The 22,902-nt window shown below is 46.5% G+C and overlaps 1 protein-coding gene across 5 annotated transcripts in view; it reads right to left on the reverse strand.

Annotated features, from left to right (window-relative positions):
* Amotl1 (angiomotin like 1) overlaps positions 1-22,902 on the reverse strand; it is a 118,448-nt gene that overhangs the window by 21,077 nt on the left and 74,469 nt on the right. For 4 of the 5 annotated variants that reach the window (XM_055615488.1, XM_055615491.1, XM_055615492.1 and 1 more), the window contains 4 exons: positions 21,318-22,290; positions 6,304-6,592; positions 4,319-4,463; positions 3,765-3,854 (listed from right to left, as the gene is read on the reverse strand). In XM_055615488.1, coding sequence (XP_055471463.1) covers positions 3,765-3,854; positions 4,319-4,463; positions 6,304-6,592; positions 21,318-22,290 — 1,497 coding nt within the window. The remainder of the gene's footprint in view (positions 1-3,764; positions 3,855-4,318; positions 4,464-6,303; positions 6,593-21,317; positions 22,291-22,902) is intronic. The other variant, XM_055615489.1, reaches the window with a different exon arrangement.

Raw genomic sequence — 22,902 nt, forward strand, 5'->3', positions numbered from 1 at the left:
GGGGAATTTGCTCCCCTGAAAGTTGGCAAGGTGTAGAGACCCTTAGGCAGGACTCACATACGACTTACTGTACCCCAGAACGGCACACATGCCCAGCTAGCCAGCGCTGTCTCATCCAAAACTATCACAAGGCTTGACATGATCATTTAAAAACTTCCTAGGATGAAATTTCATCTCTCCCAACCTAGCCTTCCCCATATCTAATATTTTATTTTTAGCTCGCTAGCTTGAAATAGACGGAAATCTGTAGTCACTAATTTTCATAGAGAAGTGGTGAAAAAAAGTCCCAATGACTGAGAAGTTGTAGCTAAGATTGATAGATATTCCCAGGTGATTTGCTTTTGTCATAAGCTGCCTTTGGTGGGGGATGGGGGAGAAGGATAGGGGAGAATGGAAAACTGGGGAATTCAGTTAAACTGAAGGACAAATAAGGCCCACTTTAGCACAGCCATATAAACAAGTGATGTCTTACAGTCTTGCTCTTCAGTAAAAATTTGGCTTTGACAATTGTCATCTCACAGTCTACAAATAATTGGAAAAGCCCAGAGGCAAAACCATAAAACAAAACTTTGAATTCCTCTGACGACAATGTCACATCATCATGAGGGGACAGGAAAGGAATTTCCTGAAGATACTCAAACTCTTGTGGCTTTGAACTTGTGGAACCAGCAAGCCTCATGGCTAAGCATAGCCTAGCAGACCTGCGTAGGCCCCACCTTGGCCTTCAGATTTTTCAGCAACAACTACACAGAGCAAAGTGCAGTTTTTGTCATCAATTTTAAGTGTGTGTGTGTGTGTATATGTGTCTGTCTCTTTTGGGCTTACACATTCTGGGATCAGGGTAAACACAAGAAAATTTTAAAAAAAGAAGCTACTTCCTATATACCTTCTCTTACCCTCGTTTTTTTGCATCAGCCAAGGTTGTCAGCCCCACACCCCAGCCTTTATTTTCAGCACGGGTATCCAGAGTCATCACTAATGCTGGCCTGTCTTGCATTTCTCTGAACTAACTGTTAGAGTCCCAAAAGACTCATTTGAGAAGGATGCTTCTCCTTGAATGGGCGACATTGAAATTATGATGACTACGGTTTGATGACCTTTGTTCTGCTTTGTTCTAATGCTAGAGTTTCTGGAAGACTATTCGAATAACAGAACACGTTAATAAGTAGGCACAGCTGCAGTAATTCATGCCTGTCATTCTGTGCCCACATCCTGAATGAAAGCCTGGTGCAGTGCATCTCCCATCCAGCCTTCTGCACTTGTCTGCAACTTTCATTACAGCGGTCCATGAGGCTACCTATGCAAGGGGAAAACTCCACAGCTCAACTTCCACTCATTGTCTGACCCTAACTTGTACTTCTTGTATTTTATTAATAAGGGTGATTGGCTGTCATGGTTCGAATGGGAATTGAACACTTGGTTGTGCTATTTGGGGATATTATAGAACTTTCAGGAGATGGGACCTATGTGGAGGAAGCAGATCACTCAAGGGTAGTCCGTGGAAGTCCTCTCCCTGCTTCCTGACTGCCTCATCAATGCAACCAGCCACTTCATGATCTTGTCACCATGCTTTACTGGCCATAAGGGACTTTATCCTTTCAAACCTGAGCCAAAAATGAACCTGTCTTCCCGTAAACTGTTTCTTGTCAAGTATTTGGCCACAGCAATGAGAAAAGCAACTAATCCATTATCCGGCTGTTCTGGCCACACCTACTCCATACTGCCCTTACTCAATACCCCTCCAACCCTTACTAATCTATCACTTGCTTCTCTGTTTCTAATCTCCACTACTGACTTCTGCTGTCCCAACAGAAAACATTAAAGTACCCCTATACGAAAACGTTTTTTCTCTCTGGTTTATGGTTCTACCCTCATCAATTTGTTATTACCCAGCTAGCCTTCAAAACACTACACATAAAACAGCGGAATCAAACTCTTCTTTGAAGAATACACTGTTGAATAGTGTTTTAAACTTAGATTTATGCCTAACAAAGCATAAGATTAAAAAAAAAACAAGCCTATACATGACATAAAACCTAGAAGGTGTTGAGTACAGTTATTGAAAACTCTGCAAGTAACAAACACCACGAGCAATCACCATATCCTGTAGAAAGCTTCTCTGGTGAGGGCTGCGCGATGGCACTAATCTATGGGCTCCAATATGCCATTAGGAGCCATTTTATTGCCTTGTTCTTTTGGCAGAATAATAGCAGCAGGCTCTCCTAGGGTCTGTTACCTGTCTACCAATAGGTTCGTGGCCTCACTGACAATGTCAGGCATGCATTCCATTTTATGGAGCAGGCATGAAATCCAATTTCTAAGAGTGGTTAGTTGCTCCCACAGCATTTATGCCATTATTGCCCCTGTGGGCCTATCTTGATAGGCAAGTTGTTATTGTAGCTGACAGGTTCACAGCTGGGTTGAGAGATTATTTTCACTCTAGCAACATGCTCTGTTAGATACTTTGCCATTGCTATGATAAAACAACGCAACCAGAGCAACTTATAGAAGACAGAGTTTATTACGATTGAAGATGATTAGGAGTCCACCATGGTGGGAGTTGTGGCAGCAGAAACAGCTGAGCGCTCACATCTCAGATCACAAGCAGGAAGCTGAGAAAGCCAGTTCAGAATGGCAAAAAGCCTTTAAACTCTCAAAGCCTGCTTCTGGTGACAAACTTCTTCCAACAAGGCCACATATCTTCTAAATCTCCCAAACACTGCCATTCGCTGAGGACACAAATATGCAAATTCCCCAGACTGGGGGGACATCTCATCTCATTCAAGCCCCCCCACATGCCCGGTACCTTCCAGCACTATGCATGCTAGCGAGTACAAACACTGGGGAGTACCTGCACGGTACCCGGGGGCCATGCTAATTTTCTCAATATTCAAAACATTTTTCAGGTTCACTAAGGAAAAAGTCCTAGGTAAATATAGAATAACATCTTGAATCCATCCATTAGCCATGCCAGAAGAACAAAGCACTCTGAATCACTGAAAGCAAAATACTTCAAAGCACTCTGAAGTATCACTGAATACTGATAACACTGAAGGAAGGGGGAAGGTGAGCTATGGGGATTTCATGTGAGAAGACTGGTTACGGGGCACGGTTGCCAGCCTGTCTGAAAGGCCCTGCCTACACTCAGTTACCTAACACCTCAACCTTGGGATACCTCTAAGTACTTGAGAAATGCCTGTGGCCTCTTTGTCTATGCCTCTGAAAAACAGCAAAGCATGTTTATGCAGAACGAACCATCCCCTATAAATCCAGAGGGGCCTCAATGCCAGATTGCTGATGCTTCAGCTTTGAGCCAAAGGTGAAATTCCTCAGGAATGTGAGTGAGCTCACCAACACCAAACCCTATTAGTCCATCAGCACCAGCCTTGGCTGGGAGACCAACGAATGCTCATTCTATGACATGGTCTACAATATGGGCTTATACCCTGACAGAGCACAGCCAGAACGTCTCCCCCTGCCCACGCATACAGTCATCCAAAAGAAAGCTATCAATATTGTTCGTGCAAACAACACTCAAGACTTGACTTTGTCTTAGTTACAGACTCAACATCACTGAAATGAGGTCTGACACCGCAGCCTTGCCACTGACTGACTTAAGAGACTCTCATCTGAAGACCACAGGTCACAGGCTAAATTAACTCACAAAAAAGAAACAGCAAAAAACCTACTAGGAGCTGGTATGACCCTTGCCTCCAGCTCCGGTATTTTAAAGTAAAAGCTTTGCCGTAGACACACATACTCACTCTGAGACGCATAATGGCTTTCTGCAACTTTGTCTTCGTGCCCATCATAGTCCCTGCTGGACAGCTGCCTGTTGGCTGTCTCCAGTCGATCTACACACAAAGGAGGAATGAGCCTAAGTCATCACACAACAGAGAAATGTGGTCAGTGCCGAGAGCTGTGTATGAAGAGAAGGATGTCGAAGGCTAGACTACCTGGGTTCAATTCCCAGACACACACACACACACACACACCACACACACACACACACACACACACACAAAAGCCAGACGTAGTGGTTTGCATCTGTAATTCCAGTCCTCTCATGGAGAGACAAGAAAATCACTTATAAGCCTGGAACATAAAGTATGGCAGAAACAAGAGAGAGCCTGCCTCAACAACACAGAGAAAAACAACTCTCAAAAGTTGTCTTCTGTACACACACACAGACATACACACACACATACATACACACACACACACACACACACACACACACACGCTTAACAACATTGAAAATAAGGTGGAGAATGGACAAGGAAGACACCTGACATTGACACAAAAGAATAAGACATACCTCGGAGGTCTCTGTTGAAGTCATGAAGTCTCCTTATCTCACCTTCCAGCTTGTTTCTCATTGCTTTGTCCAGAGACTCGCGCTTCGTGGTAGACTTGACCAAGCTCTCATAGGCCTCCGAAATCCTCTGCAGCTCTTTCTCAAACTGTAAGGAAGACCCAGTGTTCAAGTGGCATTTGTGGCAGAGCCTCTACGATGCTGGAGGTACAGTGCCCTGATGTCTTTCTGTGCCCCAACTTTCACATCGACTCTCCTGGCTCCTCCTGCCCTGTCAGCGCTACAGTGATCCTGTAAGAACACTCTCCTAAGTTTAGTCACGCTGTCTAACGTCGTCCAGTAAGTGTCTCTCTGCACTGACAGGAGGAAGGGATGAAGCTAAACATAATTGAAACATCACTTTTAAAAGATTTTATTTACTTATTATTTGTGTGTGAGTATCTAAGGAGTCCAGAAAAGGATGCTGGATCCTCTAGAGTTCCAGGCAGATGTAAACCAATATGGGTATGGGGAACTCAGGTCCTCTGCAAGAACGGCAAGTACTCTCAACCACTAAGCCATCCCTCAGTTCCCCTAAACAGCTTATTTTGTATTATCATTTATAATGCTTTAATGATGGTCCGATTTCACACGAGGAAGATATTAAAGTGGGGGGAACACTCAGGCATTCCAACTGAACCTCACACTTCCAGACTTTAAGCACAGTGCTCCTTCCAGGGACCCTGCTCCTGTCTCCGTGCAGGGCTGGGCTTCAATGCTGAGTGCTGTCTGTGAAACAGCTCTACAAGAACTAATGCACTTGAACCTAACTGTGAACAGACGCACAGTAGAAAACCTCTTCGTTTGAAAGACTTGCAAGGGATGGGACTGAAACCGTAGATCTGAGTTTATTTGTTCGTGTTTTATCAAGTCAACAATGCCAACAGTGGGGCCTTTAACCTACAGATCAACAATTAGCTGTAACTGTCATCATGGGAGTCTAGCATAGTAGTGTTTCCAAGTGGATACCAACAACTTCTAGGGCAGTGCTGTGTAGCACAAGGCAAACTGGGTGAGATGACAGCCAAGAGGTGGGACCCGGCCTAGATGCCCATCCAACAGACAAATGGGTAAAAAAAAAAAATGTGCTTTAATACACAGTGCAGTTTTATTCAGCTTTCCAGGAAGATGAACTTGTGTTGTTTGCAGGGAAGTGGATAGAATCACACATAGCACGTTCTCTCTAGTATACTGAGTATGTTTAAAAAAATGTATGTGTATAGGATATGAAATTTGAAGGGACTATTTGGGGGAAGAAAAGGACTCACAGGAGAGGGGACCAGAGTGTGCAATGGGGTAAGAGGACTGCAAGCAAAGTCATATGTCATGGCACACTGTATGAAAATGTAAGGATGGAACTGTTTTGTAAGCCAACTGACGAAGATATTTAGATGACCAAAAATTAAAAAAAAAAAAGAAAAGAAAGAAAGAAAAGAAAAGAAAAGAAAGAAAAGAAAAGAAAGGACTGAAAGAGACAAGCACATATGGAAGGTCAAGTGACTGCTTACAGTAGAACTTTAAGCCATGGGTAAGAGGCACTTGTGCCATTGCCCTAGTCACCAGAAGGCCAGGGCCACGTTTTCAGTCCCTCCCTGGAATAGAGATGTCATCTAAGGGAGGGCAAGGTTTCTCTGGTACCATGTGATTCTCCCTTAGGCCTTCTTATACAGAAGATGGTTCTCTCTTTGTCCAACTCTCCAACAAGGCCTTTCTGTTTCCTCCACAGTGATCATGAGTGGCTGGTGTGTCCTGAATTGTGTTCATAGTATGGCTGCCAAGGATTCTCCTTCGTTTGAATTGCATTTAAAACAGGCCCTCAGACTCATTAAGATCACTATGATAATCCTTGTGCTTAGAAATGAAACCCCATGGTCTCACGCCAATCACAGCCCAATTATTTACCTCTCTCTTCTCCATGACCCATCAAATTACCTCAGCATGTCACGTACCTTGTGCAGCTTGTCGGCATTGTCATAGCAGCCCTGAAGCTCCTGATGAAGCACACGGTTCTCCTCTGTGAGAATCTCCACCATTTGCTGGGCTCGCTCCACAATTGCAAAGGCATCTGGTCCAAGCTGCTGACTGGGGGAGGCTGGTGGAGGTTGTGGAGCAGCCAGGCTCATGGGAAGTGGAAGAGGCAGGGAGACGGAGTGCAGAGGCCCACTGACAGAGGAAGTCTGAGAGGACATGGGACTATGCTGCTGCACCGTGGACGGAAAAGGCAGCTGGCATGGGCGGCTGCAAGGGGAGAGAGGACCAGTCATCAGACTTCAGGGAAATATGGGAGAGGAAGGAAGGCCACCACCACAGGCATTGTCTGTGGCTTCTTTGGGCAGGGGTCACCCAGGCACTTTCTCACACTCAGCTAAAGAGCAGGTTCAGGCTTAGAGATATATTTATCATACTCCTCTCACGAGCACTGCCCTCTGGGAGGACAGCGGACAAGGCAGGACAGGTCTCTGCTCTTTAGGAGAGACAGGCAAGCCATGCTGGAATTAGAAAAAGCTGAGAGCGGAGTCTTATTCTCCAAAGAACGGAATACTGGAGAAGCTATTTCTATGTGCGAGATCAGGGAAAGAGTCTCTAAAAGGCTGTAAGACAGTCAAGAAGGAGCCAGTGGTTTGGATGGAAGGGTGAAGCGGGGGAAGGGGATACTTCGGATAGGAGAACTGGCAGTGCACAGGACTTATGGCAGGAACTAGCACCACCAGCATCACCAAGTGGAAGAAAGCAAACCCATACAAAGCACAGGCATCAGACAGCAGTGCTAGACACCGGTGGCAGGGCCTGTGCAAGCTGCAGCCAAGCTTCCATATGAGGCACACAGAGGCCAGTGTGCCTCTGTGGGGGTGGGAGGCTGCCCTGCCAGGAGTGATGTGCTGAGAACAAAGTGTACAGAGCAGAGCCCAGGAAAGGAGGTTTGGGAATGGCCTGGGAAAACTGCTTTGTGTATATGAAGGATGAGGAGGAAAAGGGGAGGAAGATAAAATATTACTTCTAGACTTAAGGCTTAGCAAGAAGTGGGAAGGCATGGGCAAAGAACTGATCTGTCTATTCTAAGGTCTAGACTTCAAATCTAGCCTGATGACAACAAACACACAAACAAACAAACAGAAAACATCCAACAATGTCCTCTAATAGATGAATCCCTGATGCTGGATTTCAATCTGAAAGCATGAATTTCTATCTCCTGCCTCTGTCCCTTCCCCCAATTCTGCCTTCACCATTCTGTTAACCTGTTTCATGAGAATCACCATGTTTTCTTTCAAGCTATGCTTACCAAGGGCTCCTCCCAGCAACCTTCCCAGGTGCAGGAACAAATGACAGCTGTATATGCCGAACAGGCCTGTAATCCCAGCACTCAGGAGGCAGAGACAGAAAGATGACCACAAGCTCAAGGATAGCCTGGGCTACAGAGTAAGACCCCGTCTCATAAAACATAAATTTAAAAAAAAAAAAAAAAAGAAGAAGCAAGTCTGGCAGTGGTCCAAAATTGCCTAGTAATTTTGTCAAAGGGTGAGCCTTCTAGCGAGTGTCATTTATGTGTGTCACCCTCTGTAACTGGTGGCCACCCACAAAGATCACAGCATTACCACAATTTCCCATGAGGAGGTTACTTAGACTTACAGATTTTCCTCTTTTAAGTACATTTTCTTCAGACCCTGCTGACTGTCATGGCATATCTCACAGCTATGATTACCTCTGAATGCCAGCTCCTTATAGCTAAGTGTCAAACACTAGAAGTTTAAGGACTGTCTTAAGGATGCTAACCTTCCTGAAGATGGCCATGGGCTGACACCGGAATATCACACCAGTGTGACTGACATCAGACCGTTCCACCCAGCCTCAAAAGATGCTCAAAGTTGAATCTTAAGCTTAGGAGTCCCTTCTCCATGCCATGCTAACATAGCTGGGTCTAAACTTCCTGGTCAAGATAAAAAAATTCTGGGCCACAATCCAGCTTCTTACTCCATATGTAAGGTTTCCTTCCTCCTTCCTCCATTCAGAAAAAATAAATGTCCTCAGGAGCTGTGAAGCATCGTCCCTGTCTGTGGACACTGTAACTTCTTAGCCTTCTCTTTAGACTAAGATGTTTGATGCATCTATGCCCAATCTGCACGCTGTCCCGTACAAGAACACACCCCATCACAAGAGCAGAGAGCCCTTGAGTCCTGCTCACACTGCCTAGTGTTTCCCCGAGTCATGGGAACTCCTATTAGGCACGTACCCACAAGCCACAGAGTTGTTATTGCTCAGGGCTGTCCACAGGCCACCGAGGCCTGCAGTACATTTTACATAGACACAAGGATTTTAGAAAGAGCCCAGTAGCACAGTTGCACCACTGACATCACAGACTGATGCTCCTTCCCTCCCCCCCTCCCCCGCTGCATCTGCTCACAAGGCAAGAGATTAAGGGCTGTCCTTGGAGCCAGGGGTGGGCAGCTCCACTCTTGGATTGCCTGGAGGTGGGGGTGGGGGTTCCACCTCAGATTCACTTAAATCTGGGTTGAAATCCACTTAGCGCCTACCATCTCCTCAGTCCTCTCTTTCCCGATCACAAAACACCCAAGGGGGAAAACAGACATCAGATGATCCGGATGCCTGCCTAACTCCTTCACAAGGGTGCCAGGACGCAGGGGGAAAATATGTTCGTCAAGCTTTGAAAGAAGAGGTGAGGTGATTCCACGCTGGGGGTCTTCTACCAACCAGCAAGCTGTGTTGCCCTGGCTATCACCCAGGAGCACTCTCCGGAGAACGATGCCTGCACTAGGATGGATGATGGTCAGGCAGGAGAGAAAACCTCGGCTCCTCAGGTCCACTACTCAGGGCTTCAGGCTCCTAGGAGCAGGCGGGTCTGGGTTTAGTGTAAGGAACACCACAGAAGACAGGCAGGCATATGGGCAATCACGCCAGTGCCGAGGAACAGCCCTCCAAGACATAGCGGTAGTCTACCACCAGAATACACACTTCCCAGTCACGGTGACCAAAGAGGGAAAAGAGCCCGGGAGCCAACATGTATTGAGAAAGTCGATGTAATTCTAGGCCGTAATTGACAACCTGTGAGCCAGTCTCCCTTGTTAGATCGTGGCAGAGATCCGAGCTGACACACTCGTGGATAGCCAGCTGTCCTCCATCACTGTAACCTCATACACAGGCAGGCACGAGGCATCTGTGAGAAGTGCTCAGAGCTTTACTTACGGCTCACCTCTACTAAGCACTTCCTACATCCAGCCACTGTGGTTGGCCAATGCTACAGGCATCATCTGACCTTCAGGAAATAGGTGTCAGGCTGGCGAGGTGGCTCAGTGGGTATAGAGGCACCTGCCACCAAGGCTGACAACCTGAGTTTGTTCCCAGGTCCCACAAGGTGGAAGAAGAACATCGACTCCCACAAGCTATCCTCTGCCACTCACCCACATACACCATGGCGTGTGCGCCCCTGCAGGGGTGTGCATGCACACACAGACACATGCACAAACACTACATGCCACTATCTACTTAGAATAAAAACAAGAGCACGGAAGGAACCCTTCCAAAACAAGAGGGGAAACATGTAAGAGGGAGGCGAATGCGGGTCGGGTCTACAGACGGCGTCCTCCCCACCTTCACGGAGGGGCTACACTCGTAGCCGCCTTACTAGTACCCACAAGGATAAAGCAGGCATGGCTAGCCTAGTCCCTCAAGAACACAGGCTCATGAGGCCAGGCAGGTCCGGCTCCTTTCTCAAATGACCAACGGAGCCTTGAAAGACCAAAGGTGTGAACTCTTTCCATCTAACAGACCGGGATTTCTTAACCTATCTGAATAAGAATTAGAATTAAAAGGCCTTCATCCCCAAGGCCAAGGTCAGATAAAACAGAAACAAAAACAAAGGCCAGGAGTGGCCTGATGTGGACAGCGGTGCCCTGAGAGATGTAAAGGCACAGAGGCTGTACAAATCCCAGGATTTGTAACTAATTCTCTCTTCTGAACTTCCAACATTGTCTTAATCAGCCCCGCCCCCCACAACCTGCCACTGTTAGCCTCATGCTATCTCTCCTCTCCGATTTATACTTTAATATTACTTAATATTCCACACACGTGGCTTTTCTTCTACCTAATTACTAGTGTGCAGCTTTCCCAAGGATATGAGCCTGTGACTCATAGTGACTTGTTAACTGATTTAACCCCAACCCTGAGACCAGGTTGGTTCCTATTTGCATGATTGCTTTTCAAAGAGACAAACCCTCAACACTGTGTGGGGAAGGAGATGGCCCCTGCCAGTTACTTACTTAAGACCATGGAATCATGGCGATCCCCACACAGTAACGAGGAGTCTGCCCTTCTGAGTGGGGAGGTCACGCAGCTGGACTAATGGTGCCATTCACTTAGGGGAAACAGCTTGTTAGTAACATGTGCTCCTCTCAACATACAAGCAGTCTTCGTAAGCATATCCAAATAAGCCTTTTTCTTGAGTGGCACTGATTTAATCTGCTTCTCACCAGCCCGGGCATCCACTGTTCCCACACCAGCTGTGTCTCCTGCTACTTCATAAGTATGCAAATCAAGCTGCCAGGATTGACAGAACAAACCAGAGAGCTGACGTTCGGTACAAAGTCAGAAACTTCCCAAAGCGCAGGCTCCCACCACCCCAGGACCCCTCGGCCAGCACCACAGAATGTGGCCAAAGAACCACATCACCCTCAGCTCTCACCCCTTCTTGTCCGTAACAAAAGCGGAGGGTGCCAAGCACTAAAGTGTACTCTCCGTAAAGACGTCAAAATTTAAAGACTAGAAATAAGAAGAAAAACACCTCGGTCATGCTGAAAGATCATCTTTTAGATGCCCGGATTAACTAAAGAATGGGGAGATCCCGTCGTTTGGGCTTTGTTTTGGCACAGGTCTAAGTATATGGATTTGTTAGCGTGGATGTGTGGATGCAGATTTGGGCGCATGTGTGTAGAGGCCAGAGGTCAATGTCAGGTGTCTTTCCTGACTCGCTTTCTGCCTTCACTTCTTGAGACAGGGTCTCTCACTGAGTCTGAAATACATCCATTCAGCTGGGCTAGCTGGCTGCGTCAATAATCCTCCTGCGTCTGTCCTCCGATGCTGGGGTCACAGGTAGGCACTGTCATGCCAGGTGCTAGGGATCCAAGCTCAGGTAAAGGGGTTGGGAAGATGGTTCAGTGGCTAAGAGCACATGTGGTACACATGTGTAAGTACGTGCACACACACACATTTTTTTAAAAAATAGAAAGGTGTTAAAATTATTGTCCAAAATGTGGTGATGGCACATGCCTTTAATCCCAGCACTCGGGAGGCAGAGATCTATGAGTAGATCTATGAGTTCAAGGCCAGATTGGTCTACAAAGTAAGTACTAGGAGAGCTAAGACTACACAGAGAGACCTTGTCTCAAACAAAACAAAACAAAAAAAATAATAATTGTCCAAAGCAGAATATATGAACACCTCCAACTGAAAAGATGACTAGCCTCCAAATTACAAACCCTAATTTCTCAAAACAAATTAGTTCAATTAAATAGTCCTTCTTAGCCACAAAAAGAAACCTGATGAATACTCTCAAGTTTTAGAATTCCAGTATATCACAAACTAGTATAAGCTCAAATTAATAGTTTTAAAACAAACAAAAAAATCTATTATGAGAATGGCTGCTGAAAAGTTTTACGTGATATACATGTCCATACAGTATTTCTATTATTTTTTTTTTTTTTGGTTTGCTTTTTTTGTTTTGTTTTTGTTTATTGAGACAAGGTTTCACTGTGTAGCCCTGGCTGTTCTGGAACTCACTTGGTAGACCAGGTTTGCCTCGAACTCAAACTCACAGAGATCCGCCTGCCTCTGCCTCCCAAGTGCTGGGATTAAAGGCATGTGCCACTACCACCCAGCTCCTATTACATTTTTATTGATTATGTGTATGTGTCTATGTATGTACGTACGTACGTATGTATGTGTTGTACATGTGTATGTATGTGCATGTGTGTATGTATGTGTGTATGTGGATGTATGTATGTGTATGTCCATCATGGCACATGTGCAGAAGTCAGATGATAACTTGAAGATACAGCTCTAAGCTTCCACCAAGTGGATCCTTTGATCAAACTCAGGTTGGTAGGCTTGGTGCCTAGTGCTTTTCTATGCCAAGCCATTTCACTGGCTCTGCCCAGTACAGCTATAGGGCCAAACGGCACATATAACGAACAGTCTCTCCTTGGAAGCCAGTTCCAGAATTGAGTGATATCAGAGAATTTAAGTAAACGCCCTGCTGTCCCCGTGTGGCCTCCGACCACAAACAGGCAAACAAGAATCACATGCTTACATTCCGTGCACTAAACTCTGCATGTATCAACAGGTCAGCTGTTGCAAAGAATGGTTTGTCTCATTGACAAACACTTTGTGAAATAGAACAAGAGATAAAAATTAGTGATAAATAGAGGAACACTGACACTAAATAATTTACAAAAAAGAAAGTTTAAAAAATCCAAATATGTGTTTTCCAACATAAGCATTAACAGAAATAAAAAACTGGAACAAGTTTTGTGTGTACCTATTAATAAGCCAGCACAACAAACTTTTATGCAACTTTTAAAAATTTTTCAGGAGTGCTCTTGGGACTCTGGTTGGGTTTTGTTTGTTATGAGACAGATGCAAACTACATAGCCCATGCTGGCTTTCATCGACTGAAGACAATAAAGGTGACCGTCTCGAGTTAGTGAAACTAATTGGCTCTTTGTTTCTTTTTGCTTTTATTTTTGCTATTTTTTATTGGATATATGTCACTAGTTTTTTGCTGTTGTTGTTTTAATTCATATATGGTTCATCTTCATTGTCAACCTGACTGGATTTGGAGTCACCTAGGAGACACAACTTCGCATGTATCTACGAGGATGTTCAGAGTGGTTTAAAGAGAGTCCCACCCTGAATGTGTGCAGCATAAAAGGCAGGCAGCTGGGCACCTGTGTTCATCTCCCTCTGCTTCCTGAGGGCAGACAGTGTGCCTACCCACACTCTGGAAGCCAAGCCTCGCCCACCGTGATGCACCCTTCTTAAACCAGGAGCCAAAAATAACCCTTCTTTCCCTAAGTGTCTTTTTCTCAGTTATCTGATCAGGGAGAAGAGAAAATAGCTTATGCAATTATTATCTAAGTAATAATACATATATATTATGTAAAAATTAGCAAAGACGAACAAAATAAGCACTGTTATTTAATAATTAAGAAAAAGAAACAATGAGATGAAATAATAAAAGGCCATGGAAAAGAAAAAAAATCATACTTTTTATAGAGCCTTGCAACTCACAGTATTTCCTTAAAACTCTCTGATCTTTAAAGCAAGATAGTGAAAGGAGTGCTTAACACAAGTTGTGTTTGAAAAGGAAACTAGAAAAAAAAATCAGCATTTTCTTTCTTTGGGGAATGAACTAGTAGAATATATATGTGTGTGTGTATACATATACAAATAAATGTCTGTAGATTTATGTATTAGTATATATGTATATAGATGCGTGTATATGTACATATGTGTGTATACACACACATATAATCTGGCTGGCTGAGGCAGGATTGCTTGAGCCCAGGAGTTCAAGGCCAAGCTGGGCAACATGACAAGAACTCTCTAGTAAGAAAGAAAACTGAGGTTCTGCAAACTAGAAGTCCCCACCTGTACCCTTTGGTCCTGCAAACAACCACAGGTCTCATAAATGCTCAAACGAAAGCCTGACTCCTGAGTTACTGAACTCAGAATCCCTGCTATGTGGGTGGGTATGACAGCCCTCTGTTTAAAGACATAGTTCTGCTGTATGTTGCAGCTGGGGTTGTGTCAGGTTTCCTGGGAAAGTGACCTGAATTTGACCCTGACTTTTTAAATTCCCACACGTAAATTCCCGCAGTTATTTCTCAGGACACAGGAGGCACTATAGCTTGGCGTATCCAGCCAGAATTCAGCCTAAATGCTGTGGGCATTGCTGACTTTTTTTTTTTTTAAATGTAATGTAACCCTGGCTAACCTCAAACTTGCTAGGTAACCCAAAGATGACCCTGGCTGAATTACTGAGCCTCCTGCCTCCACCTCCAAGGGCTAAAATTATAGGCGTGCACCACCATGTCTGAAGGACACTCCTGAGTCCCAACAATTAGCTGGACCTATACATTTGGACTTAAATGATGCTACATGGCCTCATTTTCACTAAGGGAAATGCGTAGTTCTAACCAAGCAGCCAAGGGTCTGGGTTAGCCACTGATGCCAGTACTGGCTCATTTTCATTGCATATAGTACAAATCCTAATTCACCATTTCAGAAGCGTGCACTCCCCAAACTGTCCCCCCCTTCCAGCTATTTCTAACTCACAATAAGGATCTCCCTACCTTCACATAATATGTCAGTTTCCAGCCATGGCTCTGGCCCACAGTCACACCCACCATCTCCGCATGCCTCTGCGCACGCTCCCGCTCAACTGTCCTCTGGTTACACTGTCGTAATTGTTCATTTGTCACGTGTGGTCCTGAGTTTTACTCCCACTTGACTCTCCCTCCTCCCCGGAATGCCATTTGCCATGCTCCCAGAAAGTGGCTGTCTTAGTTAGGGTGCTCTGATGAATCACCATGACCAAAAGCTTTTTGGGGAGGAAAGGGTTTATTTCGCTCATAGTTCAAGATAACAGTTCTTTGTCAGAAGCAGTTAAGCCAGGAAGTCACACAGGGCAGGACCCTGGAGGCAGGAGCTGATGCTGAGGCCACAGAGGCGTGTTGGCTTTGCTTCCCATGGCTTGCTCAGCCAGCATCCTTACAGAACCCAGGAACACCAGCACAGGGATGGCCCCACCCACAATGGGCAGGGCCCTCCCACATCAGTCACTAATTGAGAAAATGCTCTACAGGCTTGCCTACTGCCAGCTCTTAGGGAGGCATTCTCTTAGGTGAGGTTCCCTCCTCACAGATGACTCTAGCTTCTATCAAGTTGACATAAACCTAGCCTTGATAGAGAATACAGTTACTGTACACTTTGGTTATAGTACAGCTTTTCCTAGTCACAGCACAGGACATTCACTGTGTATCACTGAACTGAAGAGCAGGAAAGGGGAGTGATATCCTGCCTCTGACAAGAAGCCAGCAGCCAGCCCCGGGCAAAGGAAGCAGAGCTTTCAGCAGCCTGAGACAGAAGCATGAGACCAAACACCACCATTCCCTGCTTTCCAGGTATCTACCAAAACTCAAGCTATGACAGACATTGATGAGAAGAACGTCAACACACATGCACCACTCTATCTGCTGAACAGGCATAACTGGGCCGTGATGAAGTCAACCCCAGGCTCAGCAGGCAGAGAACAGAGAAAGGTCCTCGGAGTTCCTGCACCAACAGTTGTTCCTATCTCTTCCTAGGGTGGTTCTTTCCAAAACATACATTAGTCTAAAGTACGTGCCAACCGAATTCTGTGACAGGCAGTCTGTTAAAGAATCTAGAGGAAAACCCCCACCTCAAATGAGAGCAGGCATTGCTACAGCTGTTTGCCCAACCTGGGTCAAATGGGAAGACCAACACAAAAGCATAAACTTCCTTAAAACAATAAGGCTTTTGCTTAATTTTCTTTCTTCCTTCCTTCCTTTCTTTCCTTCTTTCTTTCTTTCTTCTTTCTTTCCTTTCTTTCTCTTTCTTTCTTTCCTTTCTTTCTCTTTCTTTCTTTTCTTTTCTTTCTTTCTTTCTTTCTTTCTTTCTTTCTTTCTTTCTTTCTTTCTTTCTTTCGCCTCTCTGTAACTGTACTGTGTAGTTCCTGAATGTGAATTTTTATAGCTGACATGTTTTCATATCAAGAAGTTAGACACTCCTGGAAGCTCACAGCCTGAAGCGCCCTGCAAAGTTAAGTTTGCTTCCATCGTCTTCCACGATATCTTGGGGAGGAGAGGAGTCTGGTGAGATTCTATAAACTAATTACAGACTCACCAGTAAGTCAGGTCAAGTGAAAACTTAGTGTGTTTCCATCGCATATATGGTCACTATGTGTTTAACCGGGGCGGGGGGCGGCGTGTGCAGCAAGGGGCTCAACTCCAAACTGCTGGCCAAAAAAAGGGTCTCTCTCTTTCCTCTCTCTCTCAAATTTATTTACTGAGCTTACAATGTTCTGTGTGCATGTACACCTGCACACCAGAAGAGGGCACTAGATATCATTAGAGATGGTTGTGAGCTACCATGTGGTTGCTTGGAATTGAACTCAGGACCTCTGGAAGAGCAGCTAGTGCTCTTAATCTCTGAGCCATCTCTCCAGCCCTAAAAATGGGCTTTTTAAACAATACACCTTTTTTTCTAAGATTTATCTCTTTTTTATTTTATGTGTACGGGTGCTTTGCCTGCATGCATGTCTGTGCACCATGCGCACACAAGGCCAAAAGAAAGTGCTAAATCCCTGGAACTGTATAGTTCACACAAATAGCTGTGAGCCACCACACAGGGGCCAGGAACGGAACTGGGGTTCTCTTTTGCAAGAGCAGCCAGTGCTGTTGGCCACTGAGCCATCTCCCCATCCCTGAGTCCCCATTTCTTAAAACTGTTTAAACGTTAAGGAACATAGCCCACACTAAGTGTCTGCATACAGTAAGTCCTTGGGAGAATTCTGCCTTCCTGCTACAGTGCTCCATGATCACCAGTGAGGTGACAGAATGCCACACATTTGTAATGGAAAACAAACAGATGTTAGAGAAAACGGATTTTAGTCTTATTTCATGTTTGATCCTGATTAAAGTATATAAATAATAGGAACAAAAATATTTTCAAGACTGATTACATCTAGCTAGTAAATCCCATGTTTTACAATGATAGTGGTTTATTGGGAAATGGAAGATTAGTATGTAATTTTTAGCAGCTCTAGTTTTTAATTTTAATTTCTGACATTGACAGTTCTTTGGAAAACAAAAATTTGCATCTTGACTAATAAGCTCCAAATTGTTCCGGTAGAAAAATCCAGCCATTCCTGGAATTCATTCATGTCTTCATTTCCATTAGCAGCACGCACTACGTAAGCCAAGTCACCACTGAGTGAGTCAGAATTAACCCCTGAATGTTTGCTTTGGGGGTGGAGGGAGGCACTGTCCTCCACAAGAGTAGCCTAAGTCTCATCTTGTCCTCACTGTGACCCACTTTCACTTCCAGTAGAAGAAAAAGCAAACTGGAGCAAGAGAAGGAACAGAATCTTAGCCTTGGAACAGCCCTGGGCCCAGCACTCCTGTTCTCAGTGTTTTCCTCCTTGTGGCCACTTGAGCGGACTCACAGAGGGGCCATAGCACAGCAGGACTATGCTTGGGCCAGAGGCTGCTCTTGGCAGTTCATACAGGAGTTAAAGGGGACAGCATCAACCACCAGAAACATCCCCTTCTGTGTACCAGAGCAGGGGAAGAGTGACTGGGATTCTGACTCTCACTCTTCCCTCAAGTTCTAGCACACACTCTTCAGACTTGTCTCCAGGCAAGAAAGAGCCAAGTCTCAAAACGTGATGGGTCAAGCTGCTGGGTAGCCATTAGGTCCTAAGCACGGCCTCTTGCAGCATCAGGAAGGAAGATGGTGGAGGGACCTCGGTCAGGGCCTATCGTGATCCAGGAGTCTGTTGCCATGGGCACGGCATACACTCAGCAGCCTGCAGCGTCCTAAATCATCACCATCAGCGGCAAACATACAACACCTTATGCATCGGAGCAGGGAACGCCCGGTGAGATTCCAAGGAGTTTGCTTGTCTGTCAGGTGATATATAATGCTGCACACCACTGAGTCTCAGGTTCAAACCCTAGACTTCGGGTCTGCTAAACATGTCTGGAGCACATGTGAAGACACGCTTGTTCACCTAGCTGGTCAAAGGCTGCACTGCCGGAGCCTGGCTGGCTTGCCGTGCCTGAGTTCACAAAGAGGCCTTATAGCCCAAGAGCCAGTCACACTGGCCAGTCTGTTACATCTTCTTCGATACTCTGATGTGGCATGGAAGTTCCAGTGCCAAGCTTAGCAGAGCACTCCGATTCCTTGGAAATGTCTTTTTCTGACCTCTGAACTTGGAGACGAATAGTGCTATCCATAAGTCACCACAGGGACCTCTAGGAAGTGCTCCGCTCTGCATTGTCCCACCTCAGGTCATGGCTTATTGCCAAGACACAAACAGGTCTGGCTTATGTGCTGCCAGAGATGGCACCGAAAGCGTACTGGCTGTTCTTTCAGAGGGCCAGGGTTCAATACCCAGCACCCACATGGTGGCTTCCAACTGTCTATAACCCCAGTTCTGCAGAACCTGACACCCTCTTCTGGCCTCCAGGAGCATCAAACACTCAAGCAGTGCGCAGACACACATACAGGCAAAACACAAACATACAAAAAAATAAAACAAAACCATAACGCTGTAAGCCAGTAAGGAGGAAGGAAACCTCATGTGGAAAGATTTTCCATGATCATTAGGAATCTCCCAGCCGCTAAGAGAAGTGTTTGGGATGTGATACAAATACCAGAGGCATGGCAGCTTTTGACGTGAAAGTTCTCCTTTGGTAAAAAGAGAAGAGAGTTCCTGGGTGCCAGTGCACACTCAGGTGTAACCCCTGCTAGGAAGATTGCAGGGCGTTCCGCTGCTCATGATGGCTCAGTGCTGGCCAGGCCGCCTCGGAACTGTTCCGCACCACGAGTGACAGTTGGTCTTTATTTAGACTGGGTTTACACTCCATGAGACACACCCCTGTGCATGTCGGTGAACGGCAGAGGGCAGACCCACCGAATGGGAGCAGCACCACATCCCAGGCTGAGTAATAGAAAGGGATTCAAGTAGAAAACCAGCAGCATGCTGGCATCCCTGTAGGGCCCCTTCGTCCTCACACACAGAGATGTAAGAGTAAGGTTCGGCCATGCCCACCACCCCCAAACTCCATTGTGCCTTTCCAGCCACAACAGATGCTTTCAAACCACGGGCCAAAATAAACTGTTCCTCTCCTATCATCAAGAACCTTCCCGGAAGGTGAACAGTGGACACTGCACCTAGCCACATCGGGAGCTCTAGCTCATTCAGACACAGACAAACCCTCTGTGACGACACATCCAATAATAGCAGGTGGCACCTGTCTTCATGCACAAGCCCAGTGCCCTCCAGCACTGGCCACACCCACATTCTCCCCAGAGGTCACCTGTCCAACTGCCTCAAACATGGGCCCTGCTCCCCAGCGGTCTAAGCAATCCCCAAATCCTCCCAGTTCTGCTTCCCTGCCTCCCCTCTACTCCTGCCGTCTCTACCTGGACACCCTCACCAGTTTTCTGAACTACCAAATACTTCCCAGAAAGGCCTCACAGGCGCCCAGTTTCCCAGTCTAACCGTCCCACACCACCCCTGAATCTCCTCAACAAACACCACCACGCAGTCTCTGCCTGAAATACCACACTTCTCCCTGCTACACTCCAGAGATCTCCAACATTGCCCACAACTTCCCTGCTGGAACACATCCTCTGTCACGTCATCCACCTGACCCCTACACCATTCCAGACCCTTCATTCCAGACCAATTCTCATGGCTTTCCTGCCTCTGGAGACGGCCATTCTACCACTACCTACAACTTTTATTAGTCCTTTGCGACCTCAGTCAATGTCGCCTCCTCTGGGAAGCTTTCTTGTTTGTTTTTTTGAGACAGGGTTTCTTTGTGTAGCCCTGGCTGTCCTGGGACTCTCTTTCTGTAGATGAGGTAGGACAGAGGCAGCTTGAGAAGCCTTGACTTTGCACCTTTCTATTATCCAATCAGCTAGTGTGTTCTGCATATTTCTACCTTGAACATCACACTGAATGCCAGTGATTGGACAAAGACAATGCTTCAAGGACCTTTGGGGAAGGGACCATACTTGCATTTGTGGACCAAGGCTGCACAGAGGGCACACATATGAAGAAATACTGAACCCACCCATCAACCGGAAGACACACTTACACTATAAGGCAATAAGTTGAATTAGAACGAAAGAGTGAGAAGCTGGGTGCCGGACGCTAGGTTCTGCTGCCTCCGCTGCAAGCTCTGGACATTTGTTCAAATCTCCACTCTTTAGCTTCACATCTACTGAATAAGGAGGTGAGACGAAAGATTGCCATGGTCTTGTTAATCCCTCCATTCTAGCATTTAAAGTATTTCTTTTTAAAAAAATGTGTGTGTGTGTGTGCTCATGCACGCAGCCACCATGAATTTCAGCAGGCCAGAAGAAGGCATTATTGAATTTTATAATGAAGTCAGGTTTAGCATTGCATGCCTGTAATCCCAGCTCTGAGAGACAGAGGCAAGACCACAGGGTTGAAGACCACCATAGCCTACCTCTACTTAGTAAGACCCCGTCGCTATAAAGAAAGGAAGCGAAGGAGGGGGAGAGGAGAGGGAGGGAGAGAAAATGGCTCTATTAGTACAACAGAAAAGGACTGAAAAGCAACTGTGGCTGGAGAGACGGCTCTGTCAGTGAAGTGCTTGCCTTACAAACACAGGGAGCCCAGCTCAGTACTCAGAGCCCGCATCAAGAAAGCTACTGTGATGGCACACGCTTGTGCTGGGGAGGCAGGGTCAAGCAGGTCCCTGGACTCCCTAACCAGCCAGCCTGGCCTAATTGGTGAGGTCTGGACAGACCCTAAAAGGCAACCGAAAAAGGCAGGTGGTACCAGAGGAAGAACACTCATGACAGTCAATTTTTTCCTGTGGCTTTTACATGCACCTAAACATGGGAAACCACATTCACACACACCGCACACCATATATTTACTTACACACAGACACACGTACACAGCAATAACACTTCTCAGGAATCAACACCCTTACTCATTCTGCCCCCTGCTAAGAATGGAAGAAGTTTCCAGCCCCCTTCTTCCACGTACCTGAGCCCCCAGATGGCTTATTCAATACTACGGTCAAGACAAAGTTTTGATGAAAAGCTAACATGCCTCACAAAACTACAAATACACGGCTGAGCTTTGCAACGATGAGCTGACCATTACCTGGTGACCCCGTACTCCGGGGGCGGCTGATACCTCAGGACGGCCACTTCTGTTCTCGCAGGCTGAGGCGCTGGGTAAGGTTTGACCATCTCGTGGTGTACCCCAGGGTGCTGGTCACTGTAGTAGAGTCCGTGATCTTGGTTCTTGCTGCCTGGGGACATCATTGGCTTGGCCTTGAAGGGGTATTCAGGTGGAGGGCCGCGGGGGTCCAGCGCTTTGCAGGCAGGCTGGGCTGGGGACGGCCCAGCTCCAGCTTTGAAGCTCTTTCCATTTCCCGAGCTGGGGAGGTGTTGCTTAGCCCCATTCCTCTCCAGTGACAGCTGCATGATCCTCTCACTGAGGGATCGGACGTGGCCCTGCTTCAGCTCTTTCAGGGCCTCATCCTTATGTGCCTGTCCACTGTTGGCCCGGTTCACCGTTGGCCTCCCCTCTGTGCGGGACTTCTGGCTGGTACCTCCAGCCATGTAGTAAGTGTGGCTGAGGGGCCCTTGTCCCTGCTGCTGCTGTTGCTGCTGCTGCTGCTGCTGCTGTGGCTGTGGCTGCTGCTGCTGCTGCTGCTGCTGTCCCCTGAAGAACTGCGACTGGGCCTTGGCCTCCTCGTACGTGGGCAGTTCCTCGTTGTTCTGTTGAGGCTGTGTGGACCGGACCTGCTTCTCCATCACCGTGTTGTCCCCCTGGTGCTCTTGACCCTGCGGTTCTTGGCGGGCCGACTGGTAGACCATTTGTGGGTCTTCTTGAGTGAGGGTTTCCGTGGAAGAAAAGTTGTTGGTGGCGTGGGCTGGCCCCGCACTGCCTGTGGCCTGGTGCTGAATGGCCAGCAGGTTCATGTTCTCAGTCGGGGTGCCATAGCGCAGTTGTTCCTGGATCAGCCGCTGTAACACTGTTCCGGCTGCCACATCCTCAGAACCTCTCATTTCCACCTCTGGCGTCCTCAGGAAGCTCGGGGAGTGGAAGTTGGAGAGAGGGTCCTCTACTGAAAGACAAAGAGGAACCAAGCTAACAGGCTGTTCCCAGGAGACACCATTTGACCTCATCAGAGCATCATGTAAAGACCAGGTTCCAAAGGAGCCACCACTGCCCCCATCCTGCAGTGCCTCAACAGCATATTTCTCAGATGTCCTGTGGAGCTGCTCTCCTCTCCCATCCCTTTCCTGCCTCCTCTGTGACTTCATCTACCTTTCCACATCTCCCTTTCCTAACAGAACTACTGTGGCAAAAACTGACATTAAGTTTTCCCATATAAAAACAAACAAACAAAAAAATATAAATCACAAAGAAGCCACCAACAGCCCTCTGCCAGATCTCCTACGATGGCCCTCCATTTCTCCTTTCCCTCTCAGAGCTGTCCTCAGAAAGCAACCCACACTGGCTATTCCCATGTTCCAAATACCACACACTGATTGGTAACCAAATCCAACCTGAATTTTCTAGCTCTCACGTTACACATGTAACCTTTCTAGAACATTCAACCTTGTTGTTTACTCTCTGTTTAAAATGTTCTTCCAGTTTAGCACCTAGACCACCGCCTCAGTACCCTCCTTCTTGGGTCCATCTGCTCTACTGCCCCTTCTACTCTGTATTCCCC

The sequence above is a fragment of the Psammomys obesus genome, unplaced genomic scaffold (assembly GCF_907164565.1).
Source record: "Psammomys obesus unplaced genomic scaffold, mPsaObe1.curated_primary_1811, whole genome shotgun sequence".
Taxonomy (NCBI): Eukaryota; Metazoa; Chordata; class Mammalia; order Rodentia; family Muridae; genus Psammomys; species Psammomys obesus.